Source organism: Macrotis lagotis, chromosome X (genome assembly GCF_037893015.1).
Source record: "Macrotis lagotis isolate mMagLag1 chromosome X, bilby.v1.9.chrom.fasta, whole genome shotgun sequence".
In the NCBI taxonomy this organism is placed as follows: Eukaryota; Metazoa; Chordata; class Mammalia; order Peramelemorphia; family Peramelidae; genus Macrotis; species Macrotis lagotis.
Window position 1 is genome coordinate 194,560,059 of NC_133666.1, and position 21,684 is coordinate 194,581,742.

General features: G+C 34.3%; 1 protein-coding gene across 9 annotated transcripts in view; it reads left to right on the forward strand.

Annotated features, from left to right (window-relative positions):
• Nucleotides 1–21,684, forward strand: part of PAM (peptidylglycine alpha-amidating monooxygenase) — a 478,021-nt gene that overhangs the window by 273,483 nt on the left and 182,854 nt on the right. For all 9 annotated transcript variants that reach the window (XM_074207272.1, XM_074207271.1, XM_074207266.1 and 6 more), the window contains one exon: nt 4,042–4,129. In XM_074207272.1, coding sequence (XP_074063373.1) covers nt 4,042–4,129 — 88 coding nt within the window. The remainder of the gene's footprint in view (nt 1–4,041; nt 4,130–21,684) is intronic.

Genomic DNA, 21,684 nt, shown 5'->3' on the forward strand with positions numbered 1-21,684 from the left:
TTATATTTAGTATTGACCCCAAATGAAGAATGTGGATGACATTGACAATAATCAGTGTTTGCTTTAGAATGGTGTCTAGAAATTACTTTTTATTAGAGGTACTTCTTGATCTACAATTTGAACTATGACCCTGCCTAGTATATAGTCCTTTGTTAAGCCTCCTTGATTCCACCTGTGTCCTCAATAGAGCTAAACCCTCTTCTGAGTTGACTTTTACTTTCTTTTTAGATTTTAATAAATCATCTGGCCCTGCCAGACCTTTACTAAGAACATCCCCACTTCTATGTCTGTGAGTGTCTTCTCTGAAAGCTAGTGGCTTGCAGAGTAAAGAAGCAAGAAATCTAATAACTGGATCATGTATCTGTAATGGATGGCTGGAACTGCTTTTTTTCAAATTATGAGCATTAACTTTATGCCAAACATTCATTTTAATCCAGTTCAGAGCCTGTCTGATTAGAGAGCTCTTAAAATCCACAAAATTCTTATCCATTGCATTGCCATAAATCATGTAAGAAACTTGTCATGGATATGCCTCAGATACTAAAGGGCTTTCTCCTGGTTTTTGAAGTATGTTGTCTTATATTCTCAGAGTTAAGTTTAGTACCATTTCCAAAGCCTTTATTGAATTATTTCCTTCTTTGGCAACCTCTCTTTAATCATATAGAGTAGCTGATAAAAAAGTTAACCATTTCATTTCATGATAGACTAACCTTTTTTAAATCTTAAGTTCAGTTAACATTTACTTAATATTTTCCACTATTGGAAAGACAACATTGAGTACTAGATAAGCCTTGCAAGTCAGAAAGAATTGGATTCAAGTCTTGCTTCTCACATTTGATCGACTGTGTGATGATGGCAAAGTCACTTAATCTCTTTGTATTCGAGGCAACTCTCTGATACTTTAAGTTATATACAAGTCATCTAGTTGCATGTGTTGAAGAAGCTGTTATCCTTCAAATGAAATGTAGTGATGAGCAATCATAATTTCAGACCAACAAAACAAAACAAAACAGAAGTAACCTCCTATGGGAGGGTTGATTTAATTAAACTAATGTTGATTTTGGATTGAGGATCTTATCATATAGGACCTGAACAATTACAGACACTTATCTCCATGTTTTCCCCTCTTTAATCCTCTACAAAACTACCCAAATCATCATTTTAGAGTAGGGGTCTATACTATCACTCCCCATTCAAGAAACTTCACCATCTCCTGTTGCCTTTAGGATAAAATATAAACACTACATCTTGGCACCATCCCAAATATGTCTCTAGTTTACCTTTCCAGACTTATTTCACACATTCTCCTATCATTGCATTCCCTATCTGACCTCTATTGCTTTGCATAGTCTGTCCCTTGAGTGTACTCTCTCCTTACCTAATTCATAAGTTCACTGTGAGGCTCAAATGTGTGAAAGTGTCTTGCGAACATGAGGGCATCATGTAAATGCTAGTTATAATTTTTATCATCATTATTAGTGTTATCAATCGAAATTTCCTTCAGAAATAAAAATCACAAAATTTGAGAGCTCAAAAAGATCTTAGTTTCATAGAACACAAAAGGAATCCACACTCAACATGTTTAGCATATATCAGCTAGTGGGGCAGCTAGGTGGTGAAGTGGATAAAGCATCAGCCCTGAAGTCAAGAAAACCTGAGTTCAAATCTGGCCTCAGACACTTAACACTAACTGTGACTTTGGGCAAGTCACTTTAACCACAGTGCCTTGCTAAACAAACAAACAAACAAACAAACTAAAAACATACATAGTAGGTACATTAAGTACATAGTAGGTACTTAATAAATGTTTGTTGAAGTGATGTGAACTTGATCTGCCCATCCCATCTTCCAACCATCCTGTATCTCTTCTTTCTTTTATGGCTAAACTTGAGTAGGTTGTCCACAATAGATGGTTCTCCTCTCTTCCTCTTACTTCTGATGTCTTTATTATCTAGTTTCTGATTTCATATTTCAACTGTAATTTTTCTCTTCAAAGTTATTAAGGCTCTCTTAACTTCCATATCCTATGTCCTTTTCTCATTCCTCTTAAGAATTGACTTCTCTGTGGCTTTTGACATTGTTGATCATCCTTTTCTCTTTGATACTTTCTTATCTCTCCATCATTGTGACATTTTCTCTTCTGTTTCTCCAACCAATCTGATCATTCCTCTGTTTTCTTTGCTGGCTTTTCATCCAGGTCATGCCCACTAATCATGGTGTCTTACAGGGATCAGTCTGACAGTTTTCTCTTCTCCCTCTATGCTGTTAAACTTGATGATCTCATCTATTTCCGTGGTTTCTTGTCCAGGCCCAATCTCTTAACTGACCTCCAGTCTTGACATCTCCAACGTCCTTTAGACCTTTTAAACTTGATAACATATGGATATCTTAAAACCATACTGTCTACAAGAACTCATTATCTTTTCCCTAAAATCTTCCACTTTTTTGGTTTAAAGTACCCAGGAACAGCATATCCTCCCAGTCAGTCAAGCTTGCAGCCTTAGTATTATGCTTGACTCTTCATTTTCTCTCCACTCTCTCATAACCAAAGATAGTCCTTTTACCTTCATAATATCTTCTTTCTCACACTGCAACCACTCTGGCTCAGGCTCCCATCATTTCCCAGCAGGATTATTGAAATAACCTTTTGTTTATTTCCCTTTTCCTTCCAATCCATCTTCCATTCAGGTCTCAAATTGATCTTCCTAAATTCATGTCTGATCATATCAGCTTCTATTAAGTAAATTCTAGTAGCTCCCTGTTAGTGGCACAGTCAAACATAAAATCCTGTTTGATGTTCATAGACCTTTATAACATGGCTTCTTCTTACCTTTCTAGTCTTTCTTCCTTATTACCCTACATGTATTTTTTAATCCAGTAATTCTGGCCTCCTTGCTGTTCTTCACACAAGCTACACCATTTCCTGACTGAGGATTTTCATTGACTGTCTCTCATGCCATGAGGTAAATGATACAAGGAAAAAAGTAATAGTTGATCTCATTGCAGACTCATCAGATTGAAATTCGTATTAGCAACTTTTTTTTACAGTTGTCTCTATTGAAAGCTCTAAGGTGTTTATATCTATCTTTCTGTCTATCCTTATTTTGACTTCACTCTAAAGAAAATTTAAAAAGATATATGATTCAGTGAATGAGTTTCAATAACCTTTCAAAACAAAATGCAAAATACTTATTCAGGAAAATAAACTTGAGACTGAATACCCTTCATATTCTTATTAATGAGGTTGCATGCTGTCATAGAAGAGATACAGAATATGAATTGAGAAAGCCTGGTGATGATTTCTGACTTCTGATTACTACATGTGTTGCCCTCAAAAAAATCACTGTACTTCTCTGTGCCTTGTTTCCTCATTTATAAAGTGGCTGTTGGACTTGATTTCCAAGATTTCTTCTAGTTCTAGATCCTATTGTGTGTGTGTGTGTGTATACATTTATAGATTCATATACATTTATATACACACACACACACACATTTATAGATGTATATACATTTATATATGTATAGTATCATCTATATGTATTTTTAATTTTTAATTACTTCATCAAAGTATATCCCAGTGATTGATTGCTAAATGAAAATTTCATGTGTTGTCTTCGCCTCATTGGTTGGATTTGAACTACTCATTTTTCATTCTATTTCATTGTCGTGTTTTATTTACATAATAGTTTTATGTCATTCAACCTATATAGTGACCTGACAGGGAAGAGATATTGTCAAAGGTTAGGTTGTAGGTAGTAGTACTTTAATATTTCTATTTCTTTTAAAATAGCCTGGCTTTATATGTACCTCATATACTACCTCATATGTAGTTGTTGGAGGTCAATCATCAACAAGTTCCTTCTTGTTTCATAGTTTATTACCCTGTTATAGCCAACTATCATGTTATACTGATTATAGGGAACACAAATATTTTACACTGCTAAGAAATATATAATGACAGCACCATAGTGTCTTCAACATATCGCTATGTTGCTCCAAGGATATGGCTCATACATACCCATCTTTCATTTTGTCTTGTAGTTGATTTCAAGCCTCATGCCAGCATGGATACTGTCCATCACATGTTACTATTTGGATGTAACATGCCTTCTTCCACTGAAACTTATTGGTAAGGTCAAAAATTTATTATGTTCAAGTTAGATTTATTTAACCAGATGATTCACAACTAACAATTATTTATACTGTTTATCTAATAATAGGATAGAAGCAGTATTTTGTCTTGTTTTGTTTTTCTTTCTAGAAAAAAAAAACATGTTCTTTCTAACGTGGTATTGTACTTTGGTTATACCTTGTTAGTATAAGTCAGAAGTCTGCAAACTTATAGCATGGGGATACGTATTTTATTTAGTTTTTTAATTTTTTTGCAAGGCAATGGTGTTAAGTGGCTTGCCCAAGGCCACACAGCTAGGTAATTATTAAGTGTCTGAGGCCAGATTTGAACTCAGGTACTCCTGACTCCAGGGCCGGTTCTGTATCCAGTGCACCACCTAGCCGCTCCTTGGGATACTTTTTTAAATGGCAAAAAATTTCATGGATAACCACATTATAGTCATAGTATTCGTTATTGTCAATTAAGAAGCTACATTTCAAAATATTATAAATAATACTTTTAAAATAAATTTGGATTTTATAAATAAAATTAAGCATTTACCTTATGAGATACTGTACTAAGTCCTGGGGTTACAAAGAAAGGCATAAACAAAGCATAGTCCCTGCTACTACATAGTTCACAAAACAGAGGCAGTATATAAACAGCTAAGTAGAAATAAGATATATAACAGGATAAATTCAAGTTATTCTCAGAGGGGAAGGCATTAAAATTAAGAAGCGGAGAGTTTCTTAGAGGAAGTTGGAATTCAGCCAAACCTTGAAGAAAGAGAAATGAGCCACAGAAGTAAAAAAGGGAGAGATTTCTAAGCATGGGGGACTGCCAGTGAAAATGCAGTCAGGAGATAGTGTATCTTGTGGAACAAACAGCAAGAATAGTGTCATTGGATCACAGAATATGTAAAAGGACAAGAAGGTATAAGAAGACTAAAAAGGCAAGAAGAGACCAGGTTATGAAAGGATTCAAAATTCAAATGGAGAATTTTACATTTGGTCCTAGATGTAATGGAAGGTCATTGTAGTTTACTGAATGGGGAACAGTTTAGGAAGGATAGTTTGACAATTCGATAACTTAGAGCTTGGAGAGACCAACCATAAGGTTCTAGCAATTGTCTATACTCTACATGTATTTGAAAAGTAGTAATATGTATACCAAATAATCAATAAGAATTTAACAAATATCTACTGTATCCTAGTTTCTATACTAAGCAGTTCATTTGTTCAACCTTCAGAAAGTATTTATTAGAACTGTATTATTATGCAGTTATTTGATGAGATGGCTAGTGCTATTTTTCAGATGTAGGGCAATAACTCCTTTGCCTCCATTGTTTCACAGTTCACAGGATAGAAAACACTGACAGAAAACATTGATTAATGTTTGTAATTATCAATATAAAAGTTTACCTTTATTATCTCATCAGATTATATGGAATATAACCTTTCCAAATCATATTTTGTAATTAGCAAAAGGTCATGATTTTATGAGTAATAGAGTAATTTACAACAATTTGATATTTAAATTAAATTTAAATTTAAAATCATATTCTAAAATATATATTATCAAGAATTAATGGTATACCTTTTGCCCAGGTAGATGATTAAAAGGTTGTCTGATCTGTTTCCCATCCTACTCCCCATTAAATAATATAGTATGAAGCATGACAAATAAAGTAATTAAAACAAGAAGAGGAGAGGCTATACAAAATCCATTGAGGCAAATAAAAAGAAAAAACTAACAATAGATCTCATTGCAAACTCATAAAACTGAATCTGGCATTAACAACAGACAAATTTCTTGTAGGAATTTCTGAAATGTAGCATTAAGATTTTTTAAATTGTATTTCTTAACCTCCACCCACAGATCTCCAAGTCTATACCTCCTTTAGCATGTAAATGTAAAAACTGAGGAACAAAAGGATTAGTTGAACAAAACTAAAAGATATTAGATTAGAAGAACATAGGAGAATTCTGACTTGAAGAAAATACTGTAGAAGAAATGCAAATAATTTTTTTAAATCCTTGAATGTTCAGGAAATCATATGGGAAATTTATCCAAAGGAATTTGAAAAAGTATGAAAAGTTCAAGTTGATAGAATCTAAAGGAGACTAATAGAGAAAAATCCCCAATTTATTTCAATATGAAATGTATTAAATCTATAGAATTTCAATGTTAAGCATATAATATTGTGGACAGATCTAAATCAGCCAGGAGAAAGGGCTAAAAGAAAAATCTGTCTTAATTGTGCAATACTACTCTTTGGTTATGAGAAATCAATGGAGAAGTTGTCCAATATAAGCCAAAAAGGAAAGGTATTTTTAACTTTGTTTTTAGTATCCTAAGTTGAGCTTAATCATCAGTGAAGTGAACTTTCAGCCAAAAAGAAACTTTGAACCATTCTAACTTCCTTTAAAGTAGAGACAAACATGGTATTTGACAAACAACCTCATAAAACCAAAGATTCATAAAAGAAACAGGTGCCATCAGCAAGAAAATCTTAAGCAATATTTTTATTTCAAGCTTTTAAAGCAGGTGAATTCTGTAAATCTCATACTTGTTGAGAGACTTTTGTTGAGAAGGAGCACCTATGGAAAACTTTTAAAGGAAGAGTGAGTATCAAAAATATAAAAGAGAAAAGGAGGTAGAAATGAATTTATATTTTATAGACTTAAATTTCCAGAATTCCTTCACTAATGAACCAATATTTTGGGAATAGGAAAAGTACAAGGAAATGTTTTCAGACTAGGGATAGGAAGGAAATAGCCAGAGTAATTTCACATTCACTTGAGCTAGAAAGAGAAGTAAGCTAAGAATTTTTTTCTCTTAGTCTAATTGGAAGACTTTGAGAGAGCAAAGTAAAAGTTAGGTATTTTAGAAGTTGATGAATAAGGTTGTTGAGAGTTGGTGTTGAATCCTGCCCTAAAGGGAATTATGATGTCATGGTACATTTCTCCAAAAGGAGAGAGATTACAATGGGAAACTTGAAATAGATTTTGTCTGGAAGTGGGTACTTCAAGACACTTCCTCCATTAACTAACAAAGACAATCCTTTTCGGATTCTTTCCCAGCCCTAAATGATTATTTAGGACTGATTAGTCCCCAAGTTTGCAAGGAACACTGTCTAGGGACTCAGATTCAGAGGATAAGGGAGTAGTGTAAGGATGGCCTGGTGCTAATGGAAATGCTTAGAAACTGAACAAATCCATTGACTTTGGTCTCAAAACTGCTAAAGAGTCATTATTCTGCCTCTGTGAATTAAAATTGCTATGACTGAGGCTCATGAGTTACCATGAAAATCCTTTGAGAAAACTTGTTAGATGATTTAGAGGGAAATATGGGACGGAATGGATTATCCTTGCAAATGGATTACAAATGGATTAGATAGATGAGCATACAGTGTTTTTGCTTTCCTAATATTTTATTCTTTAGAGCAAGTGTTCTTAAAATTTTGTGTGATCCAGATCCATTTTAGAAGTATGGTAAAAATTATTGATCCCTTCTCAGAATAAGTTTGTTGTCCTTCATGATGGAAGAAAACACCAATTTTCAGTTAGAGGTCAGTGAAGTAAAGATGTAATATTTTTCCATCCAAATTTATGGACCCATTGAAATCTTTCCACAGATCCTCTAGGTCCATGGATGCCAGGTTAAGAACTTCTTGCTTTAGAGAAATAATTGAAAAGGAAAAAAAGGAAGGAAGGAAGGAGGGAGGGAGAGAAAGGGAAAGAAAGGAAGGAGGGAAAACATACATGCATACAAGGTTATTTTAGGAAAGGACTATCAAATGTGGGATCAGGAAAGATCTCTTGTAGAAGGCAGCACTTCAAGTGATCCTTGAAGAAAGTAGATGAAGCTGAGGAGGAGGTATATTACAGGCATGACAAAGGCACAGAATGGGAGGTGGAATTCCTTGTGTGAGAAGCAACAGGAATCCTAGACCACTGTGGATGTGGAGAGGAATAATGTACAAGAAGACTAGAAAAATATAGGGGGATTGTATCTTGTTTTGAAGAGATTTAAATGCCAAACTGGAATGTATTTGATCCTGAAGGGAATTAGAAGCCGTTGTACTTTATTGATAGGAGAGTAACAGTGCCTGATTTACATTTTAAGAATCTCATTTTTGACAGCTGGGTGAAGAACTGATTGGAAAAGAGAAAAGTGTGAGGTAGAAATCCATTAAGAATCTGTTCTAATTACCTAGATGAGAAGTAGTAAAGTTTTGAACTAATGTTTAAATGTCACACAATAAGTTGATGAAAAATCATCCTGATGATCTAGTGAGGTTCAAAAGATATATTTTAGTAAAAGGAAGAAGAGATGAGAGATATACTTTGACATATTACAAAAAAAAAGTATTGGTATTTACTAAATAGAGCTTTATTTAGGATTATATGTAAAAAATGTAATCTCATTTTTTACAGTTAAAGAATGATTCAATAAATGTTATTATTGCAGTCAATACTATTATATTATAAAAATAACAAATATGAAGAATAAAAATATGGAAAGACATATAAAGTTATCAAATCAAGGTCACTAGAATAAGAAGAAAACAGTATCAAATCATATTAAAAAACAAAAAGAAAAGGCTATTTATTGCTATTGGTTAGTTGTATTCAATTCTTTATTACTCCAGTTTGGATTCTATTGGCAAAAATACTGTAGTGATTTGCCATTTCTTTCTCCAACTCATTTTACAGATGAGGAACTGAGGCAAACAGCGTTGAGTGATTTGTCCAGGGTCATGCAACTAATAAGTGGCTGAAGCCATATTTGAATTTAAGATTTACCTCATATTTGGTTTTTTATTTCATTTGTTTCTGATGAAAATATTTCATCCAGATTATATTTTTGGATAAATAATAGTAATGTTACTTTTGAATGAATGCAAGAATATATATTAACATATTTATAAAATGTAATGTTACTTTTAAATGAATGTAAGAATATATATTTATTAACATATATTTGTAAATGAAGGAATTTCTTGCAAAGTCAAGTGAATACATTTCATAAGAATGTAAGTAAAAGCAAGAATTTTACATTAATTATTTAATTTTAATTTCTTTAAAACTTTATTTCAGGAAAAAGTAGAATAGAGTATAATAGAGTAAGAATGGGAAAAAACTGGCTTCTTCGCCTTATAGCTCTCCCTTTAACCAGAAGCATGGCTTGCAATCATATAACTTCTCTGGGTTCAAGTTCCCTCAATTGTAAAATGAGACAATTGGACTAGATGAGTTTTTTTCCTTTTTTTTAGGTTTTTTTTTTTTTGCAAGGCAAATGGGGTTAAGTGGCTTGCCCAAGACCACACAGCTAGGTAATTATTATAGATGAGTTTTTAAAATACCTTAAAGGTCATAATCTGTCCATTTGAAATTCTTTGAAGGTTAAGTTCTATTCTGAAATGCTAATTCAGAGCTAACCAGTCTTTATTAGGAGAAGTTCAATGTATGTGACATGGCTGACTAAAATCACATAGTAGGAAATTCACTGTATTGTGTCAAACAGTTGCTAGAACTGAATAATTAGAATTTATAATAATTCCTTGTGCCCATATCATGCTGAATTGATTTCAAATTAATTACTTCATTTCTCCTAACCATTTCATGTTTTTGTTGCAAGTTTTCTTCATAATCATCAGAAAAGAGGAATAATGGAAAGGTGATCATACACATTTTTATTTAAAGTTCACGTATTTCTCTATATATTTCCTCCATAGTTTTTTTAATTGCAAATTCGAATGAAGGACATCCTCAGTAAAACAGAAGAATTATTACAATTTGGGGGATGAATTTCCAAAATTTCACTTTTCTATCTACATTTAAAATATGTAATATTTGGGGCAAGGGCAGGGAAGGTGAAGAAAGGTTAGTAATTTTTTATTTCTTTTTTTTGTTTGTTTTGTTTTTGCAAGGCAGTGGGGTTAAGTGGCTTGCCCAAGGTCACACAGCTAGGTAATTAGTAAGTATCCGAGGTCACATTTGAACTTAGATCCTCCTGAATTGAGAGCTAGTGCCCTATTCACTGCGCCACCTACCTGCCCAATTTTTTTTATTTCTTAATTAAAAAGGAGAGAAATTCATGACTTCCTAAGGAATAAATTAATTCTTGGAAATTTGATTGAGTAGATATATGTGTTGCAGAGTCTGCTCAAAAATATTCACCTTTTTATCAGTGGTTTAATAATAACCAGAAGAATTTGTTCAAGTATTTAACTTCTTATGCACACACCTGAATTTAGAAGAAAAGATCACTCAATTAATAAAATAATTAATAAAATATATTTGTTTTCCTGAAGGCATTATCTTGGCATTTGTCACTGGAAGAAAGGAAAAAAACTTTAACTCAAAGATTTTGGTTATGATTCCTACTAATGTGCTTGTTATGCTTTAGAATAGCTAGAATTCATGCTGTAGGGAAATCATAAAGAGAAAATGTTTTGAGAGAAAGGCAATGAATAAGGTAATAGAATATTTCAGTACCAAAATGCCAAACTGTGATTCTTTAACATTCTTATTAGTTGGTTGGAGTTTTCCTTCTGCTTATGTTTCAGTATTTATGTTTGTTAGTTTTGCTAGTATTTTACTATAAGTATATATATTTTAATCTAATATGTTTTTCTTAATCTGAAATGATGAAGCCCATCATTTCCTGCTTTCTAGTTGTACTCTTAACATGAATTCAAATGAATCTATGTTTCACAGATCAGTTGCTCTTCTTTGTTCATTGTAATTGTCTCTTTTTACTGTGCATTAGAATATATTTTTCAGGAATTTTGAGTGTAAATTAAAACAGAAGACATGTAATTGTTTTTCATTGTGTATACATTTTAACTTCAATATCCATTTCTGAATATGAGAAATTGTGGCATGGTGTGGTAAAAAGCTGTCTAAAAGAGCCCCAAGATATGGATCCATAATTTCTCATTGCTCTCCCAATGCTCATGAATTGGTAGAGTGATTTTCTTTGTGTGGGCATTCCCTATGTAAATGAACTCCTTCCTTATATAAATGAATGTCTTCACATAAGCATTCCCTATATAAATGAAATCATAGGTCCTGTCTCTATACTTATCATTCTAAGCACATCCTAGTCTTTTGTGTCTCATTCCAAATTAGTATCTCCTGCTGGTAATGTGTCTTGTTAATTATATGCATGTGCATTTAAACTGCATACATTCATGTGAAGCCTTTTAATATACCTTGAGGTATTCCCATTATATTTAGATTGAGCTTCAGGCTTAATTCCAAATTAACATGCCTTCGGGACCAAAAATAAGCACCTTCTGATGGAAAAACAGCAGCTATGGTGACCCATGTAAAGAAAATAATGCCTGTCAGTTGTGACTCTGATCCCCTCTTTCCCAGGTTTTTAAGGGATGAGAAAATTAACACTATCTAGGGACTCATACTGAGTAACAGCATTGAGTTAAGAGAAAGAGTAGAAAATGCAGAATGAATTTGCCAGTCTATAGCTTAGGTTTGCAGATCTTAAAATACTTGGCAATTCTGAGTTCTCCAGATTTTCAGAGGAAAGAAACAAATAGCATTTATAAATAACCATCTACTATGTGCCAAGCATTTTACAAATATTATTTCATTTGATCCTCATAACCCTACAAATTAGATCTTATTATTATTATTATACCATTTTACTATTGAGTAAACTGAGATAGACAGAGGTTAAGTAGTTTTTCTAGGGTCACACAGCTGGTTTGTGTCAGAGGTCAGATTTGAACACAGATTTTCTTGAATCTAGGGTAATTACTCCCTGCAACTATCTGCCTGCACCATGAGCATGGATGATATATCTGTTTTTGTCAATGAGATTTCATGAAAGTATGCTTTAAAAAAAAGACAAGAACCTCTTACTGATATAAATTGTAACATTTAATTAGATTATTTGAACATAACCATTAATCTCATAATTTACTCTAGGAATTTTAAAAAGTTAACTAGTATTAGAGAATTACAAACTAATTTTGAAATGCTTTTAAGAAAGAAAGAGAGAGGTGTATTTTCTGATCTACTGAGCATAAAGCTTTTTGCTTAGAGCTACATTTGATTGCTAAACCTCAAGGCGGGTCATTCAGAAATATTGGACCATTAAACTAAATGGCCTTTTCTGCTCACAACTTAAATTTCAGCAATGTTTAATTTTAAATCTGTTTCTGGCCAAGTAATTTGTTAAAAATAAAAAGATGGTTGCTCTAGGTTGTTTGGTCTCTTTTTAAGAAAGCATTCCAGCTGTTTAAATGAGGTTATTTCCAGCTGTTCTCACTTGATTTTATCCTAAAGTGAAAACCGAAGTACTTTACCATCCTACTGAGGTTTAAGTTAAATCTCTTTCAACTGCTTCTATTTATTAACCACCTGCTGTGTCTTTTTAAATGCCACTCTCTCCACAGGACTGCAGATGTTGATGAGGCAAAATAGAAAAGTAGCTAAAATATATAGAGGATCCCTTATGTGAAGGATCCTGTTTGATTATGTGTTTAAATGAAATTTTAGAAATTATCTGTTTTTCTATGTGGTATTGATTCCTAGATAAGCTCATCTTATTTGCATAGTTGGAGGACATTCATAAAGTGAACCTTACTATCCTCACTTTCTTGTATTTCCACGTATAATTCCCTCATAGGTAATTCCAAGCCCTTAAAACAAATTTCTGATGCCCATAATTTTGATTTTCTCTCTTTTAGAGTTTTTCCTACACCTTGACCCAGATTAAATTTCATATTTTCTTTTTGATTCCCAGAAAGTCAGAAAACTTCAGCCTTCATTTATAACCTCCTGGACTACATAAATGAAAATCACTCAGGCCACCAAAATATATTCTGCGCCTTCCTAAGCCTGGACTTAATCATAGGAATGTAAGGAAACTGCAATATATACTGGAATGGTGCCCAGAGAATCTGTCTCTTTCCCCCTCCTCACAGCATTATTCAAGTGTGTTGATAGACTTACAGTACATTGCATAATAGACTCCTACAGCTTTGCTTTGTATTGAAATTTAGTCTGCAAGTACAAAACATAATTTTTCTTGGCTGACTTTTAGGTGGCCTAAATTAAAAGAAGTAATGGAAATTTCTTAGGCAAATGGCCAGTTCCTAGAAGACTAGTGTCAGTCTTAATAAAAATGAATGTCATGATTGCTACTACTTTTGTTATTACAATTTGTCACTGCGATTAGTTACTATGCTGCTGTTAACAGTCTCAGTAGGATCCAGATTAAATGTTTGAGAATTTCACTCTGATATCATATGGCAAGTATTCTCAACTCTTCACTCTTTTCTCCCATAACCAATTAGTTTCCAAGGCTTGTCATTTCTGTCTCCACAACATTTTTACCTTTATACTTTCTCTTCAACTCAACTATTGCCATAGAGAAAGTTCAGGTCCTCACCAGCTCTCACTTGGGCTATCATAATAGCCTCCTAATTGAATCCTAAACCTTCTTTGCTTCTAGTATCACCTCCATTGAAAGACAAACTTATTTAAAATATAAATTCCTCAGTTTGAAATTGAAAATTCTTCCAAATCTGATTCCATTCTAACTTAATAGACATTTCACACGACTTCCTTTCATATACACAATCTCTATTCCAGCCAGAGCCACTTACTCGGAGATAATATTCCATTTCAGGGACTTGGTACAGACTATCTTACATGCCTGTGTTACTCTCTCAGTCTTTTAAATTACTTAGCTTCTTTCAAGATTTGACTTAGGTGTCATTGCCAATAGGAAATCTTTCTTCATTCTTCTGGTTGTTAATATTCTTTCCCTCTTCAAATCATATTGTATTTATTGTGCTAGTTATATGTTAATAACCACCCTCATCACTTCTAGCTATATCACCAGAGTAGAAAATATTCTCCTTAACAGCAGGGACTATTTTGCATTGAGTCTGTATCCCCATTTCCTAGCACAAAGTATTGCCCATATTATAGTAGGTAATTAATAAATGCTGCTTGGTGAATAGATGAATGAGACTATTTGGATTGACCATGGTAGAACATATATTAAAAATTTCTATTTTAACATCTTGTTTTAGAGGGGAAAACTGAAATATGTTTCTATAATCCTCATAGTGCTTTAGAATCACCATCTATATTTAACTTTCCCATTCTACAAAGTTTCTGTGAACACATCTTTGTATACTCACTGTACAATTCATTAACTGGTACATATTTAATATTGAAGAAATTGTCAGTGAGCTTATCGAACAAATTATAGACATTACCTAGTTATGACTGTACAATTTTAAGATTTATGTTGATATAATGTTGAAAGATTAGAATAATCCATGCACATAGCAATATTTAACCTTTGATCAGTCTGTCTTATTTCTGATCCATTTGGTTACTTGAGAGTTAACATTAGAATTCAAGAATGACAGTTTTTCCCCCTCCAGCAAAAGTATAAAAAAAAATGAATTATCAGTGGAGGTATTTCCAGAATAACCTTGGATTTTAAGTGGCCTATACAGATATAACCAGAGATACCTTTTAACAGTCAGTCATGCTTTATATGGATAATTCAGAATGACAGACTAGCTCTTTCTTTGCCTGATATGGTTAGAAATGTGCATGCCATCTAAGTGCTTTTCACGTGAATTTAAGGTTTGACAGTTTTACACCAAAAGTTCAGAATACAAGATAAAATAATTTTCATGTGTTCTCATCTTTTTTAAAATCCTGGAATATTAAGAAATAATTACTGGCCATGAACATTGTTTGAGTCCATTTAGAAAAAAATTAAGAAAAAACATTAAGAATTATTAAAGTATGTGTTCTGTTTAGAATGCCTTAATTGGCCTATTTTGAATTACTTTCCTATCCTTTTAGTCATATCTCTTAAAAAGAATAACCACCATTTCCTTTATTTTCATATTATCCTTTAAGGAAAACCATAGAAAGCTAATGTCAAATTTAGCTCCTTGATCCTTTTAGATAAGAAAATGTATTGTTTCCATTTAGGAAAATGAAATATGATCTATACAAAGGTATGGTGATTGTGATTCAAGCTACTCTGTAAGTTAATAACAGAGAGGATTACTAACATCAAAATTTTTTTTTAAAAAAAGAAGCAGTGAAGCTTCATCAAAAACAGGTCATGCCAAACTAAAACTCATTTTTTTATTTATTAAATTGGTAGATCAGGGAATATTAGAGATGAGGTCTATCTAGATTTTAGCAGTGATTAAAATATTTCATCATGTTTTTGATGGGGGGGAAATAGAAAAATGTGGATTAGTCAAAAGTACAATGAAATGCATTCAATCCATGAGTCAATTAATAATTCAGTATCTTTAAGTAATCTATAAAGTGGTTCAGGGATCTATGCTTGGAACTGTGCTATATATCATTTTTACCAATAACTTGAATAAAGGTAATCATACAATTCTAATCAGATTTGCAGACAATAAAATAACTGAAAGTGACAGGTAACACATGAGGTGACAGAGTCAGAATGTAACAAGATCCTGACATGCTTGAAGATGTCAGGAAGAAATAAGTTCACATTTGATCTCAAACACTCACTAGATAAGTGACTCTGTGCTAGTCCTTTATCTCTGTTTACCTAAGGTTTCTCAACTGTTAAATGAGGATAATAATAGCACTTTACAGGGTAGCTATAAAGATTAAATGAGATTTTTTTTAAATACACAGTACAGTATCTAGCATTTAATAAGTACTGAATAAATGCATATCCTTTGCTTTTCCAATCTAATGTTATGTTTTTTTCATAAAAGTAAATACAAAGTATGAGTTCAAAAATCATGTTCACAAGAGCAAGAAGGAAGAGGTATGATTAGACAGTACAATCAGCAGGTTGCTTGAAGGTGTGGGATTTGAGCAGACAAGTTGAATAAATTGATTTGTTAAATGAATAATATTTCAAATTATAAGAGGAAAGGCATAGTATCCAGGAATAAGGATGTGATCATGCCAATCTACCATGCACTAAGGCAGACCACACATGAAGTGCTGTGTGCAAAAGCCCAGAGAGTGATAAAAGAATGGAAAACAGAATATTGAAGGACCTTGAGTCATGAAACAAAAGTTGAAGGATGTTTAGAGAAGAGCACCCTTGGGTAATGGAAGAGGGCATGATATTTATCTTTAGATATTTGAAAGTTTATCATGTGGAACAGAGTTCTATCCTCTTTGACCAAACAGTCTTCTTCCATCTGTCCATATAAAGCACCAGATAAGAATTTCAAAAATACAAATGTAGGCAAAAACAAAATAGACTTGCTTTGGGAGGTAGAACACCTCTCCTTGGAAATCTTCAAGCAGAAGCCAGATAACTACTATTTCGCTATGTTTTAGTATTGGGGGATATTGTTTACATGAGATGTCTGCTGAAATTCCTTCCAATGTTAAGACTATTATTCTCTGATTCTGTGAAAACAAAGCAAAGAAAAACTCCCATAATATGATATGTTAAGAATTGGCCTCCCAAAAATACACTCCCAATTAATCCAATCAGATACCTAATAATTGGTGAATATTACTGCAAAGAACATAGAAATCTCATTTTATGGTAGAAAGAATACTGACCATGGTAGGAATTCTGTTTCAAATTGAAATTTTGATACTAGTGGTGAGCAAGCCATATAACTTTTTTGAATCTCAATTGCTTCATCTGCAAGATGTCAATAATACTTAAAATATGTAATTTATAAAACACAACAGTTGTAGTTGTGCATAAAGTGGTTTGTAAGTCTTTATCATATAAATATGAGTTATTCCTACTATTCTTTCCTTACCCTGTTTTCTTGCGACTCCTTTTAATTTAGGTGGGGATTGGTTTTTCAGTTTTAAATTCCTCCATTAAAAGTTATTTTATGGGGGGCAGCTAGGTGGTACAGTGGATGGAGCACCAGCCCTGGAGTCAGGTTCAAATCTGGCCCCAGACACTTAATAATTACCTAGCTGTGTGACCTTGGGCAAGTCACTTAATCCCATTTCTATTATGAAATTTATTCTGGCTATGATGGTGTTTTATTAATTTATAGTGGATAATCACTTATTAAGCTGCTGATTCTGCCAAATCTTGTTTACCTTGATGGATCTATGGCTTTATTGATGTGAGTACTTCCTCCAGAGTTAAAGGGGGTATTCTTTAATGAATGGAGAGAGAAAAGAGAGAAGCGAGGCAGCTAGGTGGTACAATGTGTAGCACACTGGGTCTGGAGTCAGAAAGATGTAACTTCAGATATGGCCTTAGACATTAACTAGCTTCATGGCTCTGGGAAAATCTCTTAGCCTCTGCCTGCCTCAGTTTCCTCATTTGTAAAATGAAGATAGGTTATTGTGAGGGCAAATGAGTTAATGTTTGTAAGGGACATAGTTACAGAGCCTGGTACATAATAGAAACTATAGAAATGCCTATTCCTTTGCTCCAGTAGGCTTTATTCAATACATAGCTATCAAACTTGTTCTTCAAAATTCAACATTGTTATCTAAGTTGTCTTCATGAATAATCCCTCCTCTCTGGTTTTCCATGAAACTTTTCTTTCTTGGTTCTCTTACCTGTCACAGTACTACTTCTTAGACTCCTTTCTGGATCATCATCTGTATCTCACTTTCTATGCATGAATGTATTCCAGAAATTCCTGGACTCATCCCTAAAATCTGTTGTGTAGGTACAGTGTAGGGTGTTTTCAAGGAAGACTAATATTTCTGGCATGAGAGATGCCAAGCCCTTTTCAGGGCTGCTTTCCACCTTTGATGTCCACCTGAGCCATCTCTCACCTGTGGCATGCCCAGTGGCCATACCCCAGTAAACTGTTTCAGCAGACAGACTAAACCAGGTTGAGGGTAACCCTAGGGCATCTCAAACTCATCGGTGAGTTGTGGGAGGTTCCCACATCAAACATGTGAAGTCTTCCACTGATAGAATGGGTGGATGAGAACACTTCATTCCAATAACCAGCTGAAGTAGGTTTTGCAGAGCTCTTATCTAAGACATCCACTGCATCTAAAATCATCACCAGTTGTCTTGACACTGCCTTGGCATGCTCAATCATGAAGATTGGAAGACTCTTTGGAATAAAGAATGAGGTAGACGATTTCATGCAACTTAAATCCAATTTATGCACTCATCAAAAAACATCTCCAGTACTTTACCATTCCTCAAAGTCCTGTGGTGAAAGGCAAATGACAAAGCAGCAAATGCAGATATACTAGGAGTTATAGTTATAGCCCTGCACATAGGTGGCCCAGGTCATAGGGTCATTTCCCCACTGAAAGCAGCAGTGAGATGACAGAGCAGCCCTTTTAAGGATTGCACTGCTAACCTTCTGATATGGGGCAGGGGCTAGAAATATGACCTAAAAATTGTCTACCCAGCCTGATCTGATTATTGCAGCAGGCAGAGATGCCACAGTGCATTCAAGACACAAAAATATCTACAAAACTTTCTTCAAAGAAATTTCTATTCACCATCAGTGCCTGGAACATGTACGTACTCATAGACAACACCAGATCCAATAAACCTGAAAGATGAGCAGCTCTTCAGCAGGTATCATATCCAAATAGCAGCCCTGAGCGAAACAAGGCTGGCAAATGAAGAGCAACTTACTAAGTCAGAGCTGGATACATGTTTTTTCTGGAGTGGCCACAGTTAAGGGAAGTGCCATGAAGCTGGGGTAGGTTTTGTAATCAAAACTAATCTAGTCAACATTCTTGAATGTCTACCAAAAGAAGTGAATTACATGCTCATGACAATGAGGTTGCCACTTCCAGGAAAATGCCATGCCAAAATTAATAGTTCCTATGCTCCCACCGTGACAAACCTTGAGGAAGTCAAAGAAAAATTTTATGAAGACATGGAGACAGTTATCATCAATGTACCAAAAGAGGATAAGGTTATGATTCTGTGTGACTTTAATGGTGGAGTAGGATCAGATAACCAGACATGACAGGGAGTCCAGAAGACTTCTTTATCTCATGATCATCTCATCACAAACACGATCTTTCATTTACCTAAATGTAATAAAAATTCCTGGATGGACCCTCATAGCAAACATTGACATCTAATATACTATATGATTGTAATGAGAAGGGACAGACAAGATGTGAGAGTAGCAAAGGCAATGTGTGATGCAGAGTGCTGGATTGATCACAGACTCATCCTCTGGAAGTTAAATATTCACATTCAACTGAAGTTGTGACCACAAGGCAAAATGACTACTAGAAGAATTAATGTCAAGAGATTAGAGTATGTCTCTGAGTGGGAACTCTTCTCTGCTAGGTGGCACAGTGCATAGAACACTGACCTTAGAGTCAGGAGATCAGGAGTTTGAATATGACCTCAGATACTTGCCACTTAAAAGTTGTGTGACTTAGGGCAAGTCATTAACACTGATTACCTCACATCCAGGACCATCTCTAGTCATCCTGATGCACTGGACCCAGATGGCTCTGGAGGAGAAAATGACTATGGTAACATAGCACAACATCCCCTCACTGAAATTCAGTTCATGTGGTTGACATGGCATCACCTCCCTGATGTTGTGATCTTCTTTGAAAATGAAGGACTAACATTATTATTCAAATTGAAGTCAATCAGTCCCTAGTTGAAGTTCCAACTGAAGAAGTTTTGAAATGCCATTAGGCTTCTTTCAAGTGGCAATGTACCTGGTGCTGATTCTATTGCAGCTGAGATATACAAAGTAGGGGTTCATTGTTCATTAAAAAGCTGACTGAAATGTTCTAGGTTATATGGCATGAAGGATTATCCCCCAAGAATTCAAAGATGCCTCTATCATCCATCTCTATAGAGGTAAATGGAATAGATGGTTCTGTGACAATCATAGGATTATTTCTCTTTTAGTCACTGCTGGTAAAATTCTTTCCAGGGTTCTTCTCATTAGAATTATCCTTCACCTGGAAGATGGTCACTTCACTGAGAGCTAGTGTGGCTTCAGTAAGGTTTGAGGAACCAGTCGATATAGTATTTGTTGCCTGACAACTCCAGTAAAAATGCCAGGAGCAGAAGAGAGGTGCAAATTCAACATTCATAGATCTGACCAAGGCCTTCAATACTATCATTTGTAATATAATGGAAAATTATATCAGATATTATATATCATATTATTTTATGTTCCTTCATAATATAAAATTATATATTTATACATATAAATTTATATATATATATATATATATATACATATAATATATTGTTAAAATGGAAAATTATGCCAAAATTTGGTTGCCTAGAAAAGTTCATCAGTATTGTATGTCAATTTCATGATGGTATTCTTGCCTGGATTCTGGATGGTGGTAGATGCTCTCAAGATTTTCTGATCTTCAAATGGAGTGAAACAAGGTATGTCCTTGCTCCCATACTTTTTAGCATGATATTTTTAGCCATGTTAACAAACACTTTCCCTGAGGCTGAACATGGCATCAAGGTCAACTACCACACTGATGACAAATTCTGCAACTTGAAAAGGCTCCAAGCTAAGAACAAAGGGGATGGAATGTTGGTGCATGATCTTCTGTTTGCAGATGATTGTGCACTCGTTGCAGCCTCTGAAGCTGAAATGCAACAAAGTATGGATCAATTCTCTGTGCTCCATCAGCCAACACCACACCATTAATGGAGAAATTTTGAGTACTGTGGACAAGTTCACTTACCTTGGCAGTGTCCTTTCCAGGAAAGTACACTTTGGCAATGAGGTTGACACATGAATTGCCAGATCTAGCTCAGCATTTGGGAGGCTATGAAAGAAAGTATAGGAGTGAAGAGGTATTAGACTAACTACTAAATTGAAGCTGACCTCATTGCTGTATGCCTATGAAACCTGAACAATCTACCAGCGTCATGTCAAGATACTGAAACTGAAAAGCTTCCATTTAAATTGTCCTGGGAAGATTCTGAAGTTCCACTGGCAGGAGAAGATACCAGACAATGAGGTCCTTTCTCAAGCTAAATGCCTAGCATTCAAATGTTACTACAGAAAGTGCAACCCGATGGGCTAGACACATTGTTAGGATGCCAGAAGTACACTTGCCAGAAAGACCATTTTATGGAGAACTCACATAGGACAAACACTCATGGGAGGGGAGTGGGGAGGGGGGAGTGATACCATGACATCCTGAAGGTCTCTTAAGAATTTTAGAATTGAAATTGTGCAGCATGGGAGACACAAGCACACGACCACCCAGCATGGCATACCTTCATCAATGAGGGTGCTGTACTCTATGAGGAAGGCAGAATTAAAGAAGCTTGATGGAAACCCTATGTGCATAAATTTAGAGTAAGTACCTCAGGTGTTCACATGGACTATTTGTGCCCAACCTGCGGTAGAGCATTCCAAGCTTGTATTGGTTTTATCATTCATAGTTGGACACACTGTAATTATCTCAAACATAGAAATATCATTTTGTTCTTCTTTGATAACAAAGGACAAGAACTAGACATTAATGATGAAATATATTAGATAGAACAAAGGGGATTTAAACTGCTTCTAACAATTTCTTACAGATATTTACCTACTATAAGTAAAATTCTGTACAGAGACCAAGAAAGCCTAA